Here is a 10,214-nt window from a genome sequence, read left to right on the forward strand (position 1 = left end):
GCACCCCCCCCCCCCGTGACCCTGCCACGCCCCTCGCGGCGCCCCGGGGCGGTGCTCCCTGCGGCACCGCCCCCCTGACGCTACTTCCTGCGGGGACGCAGAGGCCCCGGTGCCGCCGCCTGGGCCGGGCCGGGCCGAGCGGCCATGGTGGTGCTGCGGGGCGGCGCGGGCCCTGAGGAGCCCTACCCGTGAGTGCGGGGCCCCGGGGCCGGGCGGGCCGTGGGGCGGCTGGGGCCTGCCCGTGGGGCGGCTGTGGGCCTGTCAGGCCCCGCCGTGGGGCTGCGAGGGGCCGCCCGGGGCCCGGCTGCGGCCTCGGCTCCGTCCCCGCTTCCGTCCCCGCTTCCCCTCCCGCCCCCAGCACCCGCCGGTTCGCCCCGCCGTCTCCGAGCAGCGCCTGTCCGCGGGCTCCGCTTCTCCGGAGGGGACCCCTGAAGGGCCGCGGTGGGGCTGGGGGGAGCAGCGGGAGGGGGCGGCCGCCGTGCCCCGGGCCGCGATGCCCCGTGAGAGCTTTTGCCCCGTCGACCTGGCGCAGGAACGCGCCTGGACCGGGACGTGGCTGTGTCAGAGGCAGGAGGCCGTGATTAGGCTAATGGGCTAATTAGCGTTTACCCCGCCGAAGGTCATGGGTGCTCTCTGGGGACACCGGCAGCGGAGAGGCGACGTGCCGTGGGGGAGCCGGGCCTCGGTCCCTCGGGGGACCCGGTCCCGGCGGGCGTCCCGCTGGGCCCGCCTGCCAGGGCGGGCCGGGGCCGCTGCGTCCCCCGGCGGGGAGCCCTGACGGGGCCGGGGCCGCTGCGTCCCCCGGCGGGGAGCCCTGACGGGGCCGGGGCCGGGGGCCGCTGGCCCTGCGAGCCGAGCCCGAGCCCGCTGCTCCCAGCCTGCGGCAGTGGGGGGCTCGGGACGGGGCTGCCCGGAGCCGGGCCGCGGAGCCGGGAGCCTGCGGGGCGGCTCTGCCCGGCGGGGCTTTCTCTCCACGGATGCAGCGGTGCCGTCTGGCAGCGGAGGCTTTGCTTTGAGCGTCGGTGCCGTGTCCCGCTTGCTAAACGATAAATAACAGGAACTGGTTAAAAGTCTCCTGACCGGGAACAAGGGGCTTCTTGTTTCTTGCCTGGAAATGAGAAGTGGGGAAGAAGCAGCTAAACCTTCTGTGCTGTGGCCCCAGAGTTGCGGAGCTCGTCTCCATGGGGTCGGTGTTTGCTCCGGTCCCCGGGGACTGAGCTCTGCTGGGACCCTGCTCCCTCGGGGTGACAGCGGCCGCGGCAGCCCGGCTGCGGCTTGCACGGGAAGGGATCCCGACGCTGAAGTTACCGATAAAGGACTGAAAGTGGAGCTCGTCCGAGACCGGCTGCTCGCTCCTGGCTGGGCACCTGACCCTGTAAAGCCCAGCTCTGCTGGCGCAGGCCTAAGGTCACTGTCACCTGTGAGTCTCCCGGCTTGGAAATGAATCCTGCAGCTCTGCCGAGCGCCGGCGGGCAGAGGCAGCGGTGCCAAACGGCAGACGTGGCAGCGCAGGGTGCCGAGGCAGGGTGCCAGGCCCGCAAGCACACGCCGGGCAGCCTCGGCGCTGCTGCAAATGGCCCTGCAGGGTTTGGGGAGCAAGAGGTGCGTGTGGCTCAGCAGCCCTTTCTGCTGCCAAGGAGCTGGGGCTGCGCCTGTCCCGAGGCCCAAGCCCCGGTGCGGGTCAGGGGAGGGCTGGGCTGGGGCGTCCCTGGGGGTGCTCCCACCTTGGTGACACTTGCACAGCTCTTTTTAACATCTTTTTTCCCCCCTCCAGCAGAGGCTGGAGGATGAGCCCTCTCTGTTGTCCCGCTGCCCTGAGTTAGGGCTCAGGAAATATTTTCTGCCTGTTGCTTTAGACTCCTTTTCTTTGAAGGGCTTTTTCAGTGGCGCAGCCGTCCTGGGGCCATGCCGGTGAGCCGTGACGGCTCCTGGTAGTGCCAGGCTCGCAGCTGCTGAGCTCTGCGTACTCAAAGCTCCAAACTGGGGCCGGTGGTAAGGTGACTCCCTCTATTATTTTTTTTAACCACCTTTGTATCAAAACTTGATCCGCAAGCGCTGGTCACTCTCTGTGTCGAGCTTGGGTTACAGCTCCCCGCCCATCTGTTAGTCATCGCCGGGGTTACGTGCATTTCTTTTATTTCTTCCAGGGCCACCTCTGCGGCTGTTTTCTCTCCAGCTGGAGTGGGGAGAGGTGGGGTTTTCCCCCCCGCAGCAGCAGAGGCCCCGTCCCTGCCCCTGTCCAGGGGAAGAGGGGAAAAAAGAAAAAAATCAAGGCCTTGGCGTGGGTAAGCAGCTGGCTGCCTTCCCGGGCTGCTGGGCTGTAATCGGGTGGCACAGCCCTCTCTGCCCCGGCTGCTGAGGATGGCTGTGCCAGCGCCTGATTGCGGTGCCGGGTCTCCTCCGAGCCCCAGGGTGCTGGAAAGGAGGGGACGCAGTGGGGACACGCTGGGGAGAGCCGTGCCTGGTGTGGGCACGGCCCGGCGGAAGGGGCAAGACCGTGGTGCTGCCATGGCGGGGGGACAGCGGTCAGCGTCACTGCTCCTTGCTGCAGTGGTGCAGCTCCCCTTCCAGCCCTGCCTGTACGGGCACGTGGGGGTGGTTTGTTTTGGTGGGGTTGGTTTCTCGCCCACCCTCTGCTGCGCTAAAGGAAATCCACACAAACCGGAGAGGAAGCTGCAATGCGGAGACCTTAGCAAGTGGGCAAAGAACAAGTGAAAATATAGTGAAACTTCCTGTCTTTGGCGGGGTTCTAGTGAACTTTGGAACAAAAGCGATTGCATTAAATGCCCGGTGAGCTTCTCGCTCATCACTTGGCTTGATTTTCACACGAAATCCTCTGAGTTTTATGGTCGTTCCAAAACTGTACGTATGTCTAAGTAATGCCCTGACCATAGAACTGTTATTGACAGGAGCCAAACACCTTTGAGAGTACCTGGGAGCGGTGCAGTCTTTCTCCCGGGGGCTGTAGCTTTATGGCAGCGAAGGCTCCTGCTGCTGGGGCCAGCAGGCTTGCTGCCTGGTGCCCGCTCTGGGAGGTGCTGGGGCGGCCGGCGTCTGCTCCAGGCCCCGCCGGCTCGTGCCGCACAGCAGCTGGTGGTGCCGCCCGCCAGCCGCGTCCCCGCAGGATGGAGAACCAGTGAAACCAGCCCTTGGTGGGGCAGGGGAGCGCCCGGCTCCGGGGTGGTGGTGGGGAGCAGCCGCAGCAGCGTAACGGTCTAGAGGGAAGAGCCAGCCCAGCCAGTAAGGGTACGACCAGGGCGGGCGTTACCGCTGCCTTCGATAATCAGATGATAGGGCCCGTTGCCGATTGCTGCGGCGGCCGTGTGGCAGGACGGCACCGACGGCTCCAGCGGCACGCTCTGGCTGGGTGATGGCGAATGCGAGGTGCCCCATGCACCCAGACACCCGCTGCACCTCGGGGTCCCTCCCCAGCCTCTGCCTCCGCGGAAATGAATCTCTTCATCTTGCCTTGCATGCTGGTGGAGTTAATTACCCAGAACGTCTAGCTGCTAATGCACAGCTGCTTTAAACAGACCAAATCCTTGGAGCAAGCCGTGGTTCGGCAGCGTAGCGTGCCGTGAGGCTGTTAGCTGTGACCGGAGGCGTACAGGGCCCTGTGGAGGAGGATGCGGTGCTTATTGCACTGACGCTGATGGCTGATGCTCTGCCTTCCCCGTCGTGGGCTCTCCCCGTGCAGCTCCCTGTCCTCGCGCTGCTGTAGCCGCCCCAGGCCATGGGGGTCTCGGGTGGGCTCAGTCCCTTCTGCCGTGTGTCCCTGCAGGAGGATCGAGGACTGCCTGCCCCCGCTGGAGGACTCCCCGTCCAAGAGGTTCTCCCCCTCCAAGCGAAAGCAGTATTATATCAACAAGGCCATCCGCAACTCGGACCTCATCCCCAGGGCCAAGGGGCGCAAGAGCCTGCAGAGGCTGGAGAACAGTAAGGATCCGGGGCAGGGTCTCTTCCCAGCGTGGACTCTTCCCAGGCTGCGTGGCGAGCAGGGGGGTGCTGGGGGTGCAGGGCCTCTCTGAGGGCGCTGCCTCCCCTCTCAGGGGCTTTGCTCTTTCCTCCTAGCTCGCTACCTGATGACGCTTCTGGAGCGAGATGAATGCGGGAGCGACGAGGGAGAGCTCGCCCACTCTGCCACCCCGAGCATCTTCACCGAGGCCTGTAACAACGAGACCTATGTGGAGGTAGGTGCAGCCACCCGCCTGCTCAGGGCTCGCTGGGGAGGCCCTGGCACGGCGTGTGGGGTTGTGGCAGTACGTGGTGTCCGTACCTCATTCCTCTGACCCGAGGAGCCCTCTGCCTCCCCGCCGGAGCTGCTCTGCCCTAGCTCCTGCCTGGTGTCACGGTCGGACCCGGCGTCCGTGCACCCGGAGCCCGGCTGCCACCGTATGTGCCAGGGGGAGATCAGGTCCCGGGACCTGAGCAGGACTTGAGCAGGACCAGCAGTGCAAGGGCTGGGTCCTGCTCAGAGCCTGGCCAGGCCGGCTTAGTGGAGGCTGGTGCTGCCCCAGCAGTGCCCGGAGCGCTGCTGAGTGCCCCAGCGTCGTACCTGCGGAGCGACTAACGCTGGGTGAGCTGCAGCGCTTCCTCTGAAACAGGCCCCTTGCCAAACCCCTCTCTTGCTTCACGTTGCCCAGCCGGTGTTGCGATTCCGGCTCTGTAAACGGGTGTTTTGAAACTTGGCTTCTCTCCTGTTCGATGCTCAGGGCTTTGGCTGCAGAGCGACCTGCACGGTCTGTGTGCATGCTCTTGGCTCTGCAGAGCTCTTCTCTGTCAAGCCAGGCTCAGGAAGTCTGATGTAGACCTGGGTTTGAGGCTGGATTGCATGGATGGGCTGTTGTGTCAGCACTTGGACTCCCAGTAACTGTTAAAAAACCACCTTTGTGTGTTGGCTCTGAGTGTTAAATCTGCATCTCCTCCCAAAGCAGTTGTTATAAGCTGGAGAGAGAGGGAGAATGGTCGTTGTTGCTGGAGCTTGTGTCCGCCGTGGTCTGCCTCTGTGCTGGCTGGGGCAGCGTCGCAGCTGCGGAGCTCTGCCCAGCCCCGTTCGTTCCCCTCCCCGAGCTGCCGTTCCTGCTCTGCCTGGGCTGTCCCTGGTAGGGGAGGAGGCTCGCGGGGTGCCAAGTGGGGCTCTGAGGGTGGCCGTGCACCGCCACGTGCCCCCTGGAGACCTCTGCAGTGGGGCCCGGTGGTTTGTGTTGTCAGATCTGGAACGACTTCATGAACCGATCAGGGGAAGAGCAAGAGCGAGTCCTGCTCTACCTGGAGGAGGAGGCCAGGAAGAAGCACAAGAGGAAGCTGCCCATCAAGAACGAAGACAAGTGGAAAGGTGCTGGGAGGGGACGCTGGGTGGGGAGAGCCTCTCCCTTTCCTCCCTCACGTGCGTTTTGGGAAGGGCGCTCTTCCCTGCGGGCTGCATCCCGCTCCCTGCGCCATCCGCTCGTGGCGGGGCCGGGGGACGACTGAGCTGACCCCTCGGGTGCTGCAGCGGGGGGGGGGGGGGGGGGTTATGCCCAGCAGCCCCCCCCCCCCCAGGGACCCAGGAGGGTTCGTGGGAGTCGGGAGCGGCTGGGGCGATGGGCGCAGCAGCCGTCCCCTGATTGCAAACCCCCAAATTTCAGCGCCCTCCAAATGCTCCTTTGCTGGGGAGGGTGTTGCTGCTCTGGGGGTGGCTTTGTGCAGATCGATGAACAAAGGAGGTGGCCAGCTGGGGTCCTCTGGGGCGGTTAGGGGGACCTTGGGCTCCTTCCAAGAGGTGATGCCGTGCGGCTGCGGCCAGAGCCGTCCCGTGGGCGCTGGGGATGTGAGCCATGTCCGAGTCCTTTCTGTCTTCTCTCCGCCGGCTCCAGAGCACCCTGCCTACACGCCCAAGGAGTGCTTCCAGCGCATCAGCCGCCGCCTGCGCTCCACCCTGAAGCGGGGCAGGATCCCCATGGTGAGCCGGGGGCTACCGGAGGGCGGCGGGGCTGGGGCAGGCCGGGCTCTGGCTGCCAGCACCCCACGTGCAGCTTCGTCCGGAGCCATGTCCCGAGGGCTGTCCCCCGACCTCGCGCGTGGTCACCGAGCCAGACGAGTGCCGAATTTTAGATGAGCTCCTGGGGAATGTGCTCCAGTTCTTGTATGACCGCTGCAGTGGTGGCTGATTGCAGAGACATTCAGCTCCCTGTGCAGATGGGTTTTCCTGGCTCAGTTCAGATTTTTCTGGTAGTTACAGGACACTTTTATGTGGTCGTTTCCCAGTCTCTGCTCGACAAGCAGCAGGTGACAGGGGAAATCCAGCGCGTTTGCCCACAGGGGCAGCAGTGGAGCCTTTGGGGTCTTCAGAATGGTCCACACAAGGCTATTTGGAAAAACTCAGATGCATTTTGAAAGGGGTCAAACTGCATAAACCGCTGAGCAGACAATTAAGCCTGGATGGAGAGGCAAGCGTGGCCTCGTGGCGCCTGGCTCAGGGAGCCGAGCTGGCACGCGCAGCCCCTGCGCTGCGCTGCCTGCCCAGACACTTGCTCTCCTGGGCCCTGGGGGTGCCTGGCTCCTGCTCCCTCTTCTCAATGGTGCTGTTTTCCTGCTCTGTTTGTTTTCCTTGCTCTAATTAGAGTATCTAAAAACAGCCTCGGCTCCTCCTGCCCGCTGGCTTCTGCTCAATTTGTTCTCAAATGAGACTGGCTTCTGCTGCTTGTCTCTGGGGTCATGGTGCTCCGGAGAGCCGCATCGAGCTGATCTTTGCCTGTTGGGAGAAAAGGAGATGCAAGGCACGAGGCTTTCCTGGCTGCCGCCGCTCCGAACATGAGGGACAATGCCAGCCCTTGGCACACAAAGTATGGAGTTGGCAGGGGACGGATTCTTCCCCGCCACAGGGGCTGGAGAGGGGAGTTGTCTCCTTTCCTTGTGCCTTCCTGGCGTCTTGCATCCAGATGACTTGCCTTGGAGCTGCTGGCAGTAATTCCTCGGGAGTCGGAGGCCCTGTTGTGCTGGGGCTGTGCGGACGTGGCAGGGGAGGGCGGTTGTGGTCACAAAGTGCCTGTGGCTCTGCCTGGCCCTGGCTGCGGCTCCTCAAAGGCAAAACGTGGGTGCTGCGAGGGGTGCAGAGCTGTATGGGGGCAGGTGGCTTTGCCGGCGTTGGGGTACACCCGGCGAGCGCCGGCTCCCTTCACCCGGCTCCTTGCTCTCGCCTGTTGCTGCAGGGTCTGAGCAGGGTCCGGCCACTGCTGCCCTCTCTTGCTGACGGCCCCTGCTTCTCCTTGCAGGGGACGCTGGAGGGCATGGAGGAGGAGCTGCTGGCCTTCTTCTCCGTCACCCCTCACTCCGTCTACACAGCGCTGATGGACAACAGGTATTTCCCCCCGCCTCGGGCTCTGCAGGTGTCGCTGCTCCCCGCAGAGCGGGGGCCGGGGTCCCGAGCCATGCCGGGGTTCCCAGCTCACCGCGGCCTGAGCCAGCTGCCACGCACGCAGGCTGCTCCACCCGGGTTCCCTGTGCCCCGGAGCTGCCTCCGCTCGGCCAGGCTCGGCCAGCCCCCCAGGCTGGGGACACTCGCCTGGCCTGTCCCCAAGGGAGGGATGCGCTGGGGGATCCCTGCACAGGGGCTTGTGGCACTTTGCACTCCCTGTCTCTGATCCGTGGGTCCGTGGGAGGAACCGTGGCACTCGGGAGGTGCTGGTCTGAGATGCGTCGGCTCTGAGCCTGTTCCCCATCTCCCCCAGCTTCGAGCGACTCCTGCTCCACGCGCTCTGCCAGTACATGGACCTCATCTCTGCCAGTAAGAGCCTCATGTTTGTTTTTGTTTTTTCCCTTGTCTTCGTCGCTATCTCTCCTCTCCAGCTCAGCCTCTTCCTCCCCTCCTCCTCCTGGCCCCACCTTGCGCTGCAGCTCACAGATAACCCTGCTCTCCCTCGGGAGCCTCAGCCATGGCCACGCCGCTTCGCCAGCACTAGCGGTGGGTGGGCAACATCAGCCACCGCCAGGGGCTGAAGCCCAGCAGCCAGGGTGATGGCCAGGCCCGGCTCTGCCTGGGGATGTCCTGTTCACAGCAGTGCTGCCATTTCTCCTCTTGTTCCTGGGTTTGGATGGCCCAAGGCAAGAGGCTGCTGCCTCCTCCCGCAGCGAGCGGCTGTGCCCACACCCTGCCGTGGGTTTCCCTAGAAGGTCTTGTTGCCAAGGCAGGGGAGGAGAGGCACCGGGCCCTGTCCCTGCGGAGGAGTCTTTGCTGCTGAGCGTTTCATTAGCAGCTGCTTGTGGAAAACAGCATGAGAAGCGCTAACGATGTGAAGTGGAGCCCGTGGTGCTGGCAGGGATGCGTGCAGGGGGCTGGGGATGAGGGGGACGCAGTTGCCTTCTTTGCAGAGCACAGGGGAACCTGTGCTTGCCATAGAGGGGAGGTTGCTGGGCTGGGGAGGCCGTGTTTGGGACCCGCGGGGGGTCAGTGGTGCGCTAACTGCTCCCTCTCGCCCCCAGGTTCGGACATCGAAGGGAAACGTCAAATGAAAGTGAGCAACAGACACCGTGTCTTCCTGCCCCCCGAGCTCCTGCTCTCAGACTACCTGGGGCAGATGAGCTGATACCCCGAGGGACGCCCTGCCCCTCGCTCGGTGTGCTCAAGGCTTCCTTCATCTGCTCCTGGCCTCTCCCAGCCCCGCTGTCCCCTCGGGCCCGGCCTGCTGCCCGCCTCTCCCCTTGCCGAAGCGGGGTGCGGTGCAGACCAGCGCCCTCCTTGCGGGGCTCGTCCCTTCCCCTCCTCCAAGAGCAGATGCTTGACGGTGCAGAGCCGGGGGCTCACGGCTGCGCCCGGACGGCTCGTGGAGCCACGCTTTCCTGGCCGCAGGCAGCGTGGCCCTGCCAGATATCGCCACGCTCCAGGCGTGAGGTGTGGGCGAAGCGGGTGCCTATCTGTCGTGCTTGCCCTGTTCCCCAGGTTGCAGCGCTGCTTCCCGGCTGGAGCTGCTCTCCCAGGAACTGTTTGTGTGTCTATTTATAGCCCAGGTGCTTTTAAAAATAATCGGGCTGGGCCAAACCCACCTCTGGCACTGACGCTCGTGGGGTGATTTCGGTCCACGTTGTTCTGTGGTGAAACAGCTCCTCGCAGCTGCTGAGCAAACGCTGAGCCAGCGGAAGAGCCTCAGGGCTGTTGCGTTCCTGGGGCAGCAGCGCTTTGTCCAGCACCCACAGCTCTGCGCCCAGGACGAGGCACGTCGTAGGGGGCTCAGCCCCGTGGGGCAGGGTGCGGTGTGGGGAGCGACCCGGGGGCAGGAGCCACTGTCCCCTCCGAGCTCCCGGGTGCTCTTGACCCGCTGGTGTTTCGGCTGTCCCCTACCTCGTACACCAGCCTGCGGCACGTGGACCTGCCTGCGCTGCAGGGCGCCGGGCTGTTTTTAAATGTAATATAGCCTGTGTTTTTTAATGTGTGTGTGTGTATATATATGTGTGTGTGTGCGTGCTGGAGGAGCGCAGCCTGGCAGCCTGGCCCCTGTGCTCTTGCTGCTTGCCCACGGCTGCTGTGGGGCAGACAGGGCACTTTGTGGGTCGCCCCGTGTCTCGGGCTGCTCGCAGGGGTCTGTCACTCTGGCCTGGCCCCTGCTGCTGTGGGGGCTGCGTGGGGGGGACCCCGCCCAGGACCGCGCCTCTGCCTGTTGCTGCTGGGGGTCTTTGCTGGGTGCTTTGGCTCTGGGCTCCCTGCCAGCCATGAAGACACCGACCGCCATTATGCGAGGGGACCCCCGGGGCAGGGGGGAGCCCCTGGCACGTCCTTGCGCCCCGTTTGCTTGTGTGACTCGGGTGGTGTTCAGGAACAATAAAACCACGGTGCTCCCACGCTGCGGCTGTGTCTCTGCGTGGGGAGGGGGGGGGGGCCGGGCGGGGATGGGGGTCTCGGCGGGGGTGGGGGGGGCTCCTTGGTCACCGGCCGCTGACGGGCGGGTCCCGAAAAAAAATATGGAACGCTTCACGAATTTGCGTGTCATCCTTGCGCAGGGGCCATGCTAATCTTCTCTGTATCGTTCCAATTTTAGTATATGTGCTGCCGAAGCGAGCACGAATTCAGGGGCCCCCTCGGCGGTATTTAACGCTCCAGAAAGCAGACATAGTTCGGATAGGGTGACTGCTCGCTCTCTCTCTCGTGCGGGTAAATCCGTTTTGAGCCACTCATTCGCCCCCCCCCCCAAAAGCCCCCACCCCTCGAGCACTCGCTTCGCTTCGGCTTCACAAAAAAAAAT

General features: G+C 64.5%; 1 protein-coding gene and 1 non-coding gene across 3 annotated transcripts; one reads left to right on the forward strand and one right to left on the reverse strand.

Annotated features, from left to right (window-relative positions):
• The first annotated feature begins 49 nt into the window (after positions 1-49).
• On the forward strand, positions 50-9,813 carry R3HDM4 (R3H domain containing 4). Of its 2 annotated transcripts, XM_072845098.1 has the most exons (8): positions 50-188; positions 3,782-3,936; positions 4,072-4,190; positions 5,212-5,335; positions 5,856-5,941; positions 7,254-7,339; positions 7,710-7,765; positions 8,461-8,704. In XM_072845098.1, exons 1-8 carry the CDS (start codon positions 145-147, stop codon positions 8,562-8,564), a joined length of 774 nt encoding a protein of 257 aa, XP_072701199.1. In that variant the 5' UTR covers positions 50-144; the 3' UTR covers positions 8,565-8,704. The 2 variants fall into 2 exon arrangements, with proteins under 2 accessions (XP_072701199.1, XP_072701198.1); XM_072845097.1 differs by lacking the exon at positions 5,856-5,941 and having other exon boundaries at positions 8,461-9,813.
• Positions 9,814-9,927: 114 nt separating this feature from the next.
• LOC140643748 (U6 spliceosomal RNA) lies at positions 9,928-10,034 on the reverse strand. The gene has a single exon (XR_012039640.1). It is a non-coding gene; the product is annotated as a U6 spliceosomal RNA (small nuclear RNA).
• Between the last annotated feature and the right edge of the window lie 180 nt (positions 10,035-10,214).

Source organism: Ciconia boyciana, chromosome 24 (assembly GCF_034638445.1).
Source record: "Ciconia boyciana chromosome 24, ASM3463844v1, whole genome shotgun sequence".
Classification (NCBI taxonomy): domain Eukaryota; kingdom Metazoa; phylum Chordata; class Aves; order Ciconiiformes; family Ciconiidae; genus Ciconia; species Ciconia boyciana.

Bases quoted from the DNA above. Each gene is read 5' to 3' on its own strand.
- R3HDM4 (XM_072845097.1), top strand. From the start codon at position 145: ATGGTGGTGCTGCGGGGCGGCGCGGGCCCTGAGGAGCCCTACCC. The intron at 189-3,781 runs GTGAGTGCGGGG...GTGTCCCTGCAG, and splicing joins GGCCCTGAGGAGCCCTACCC to GAGGATCGAGGACTGCCTGC. The intron at 4,191-5,211 runs GTAGGTGCAGCC...TTGTGTTGTCAG, and splicing joins ACAACGAGACCTATGTGGAG to ATCTGGAACGACTTCATGAA.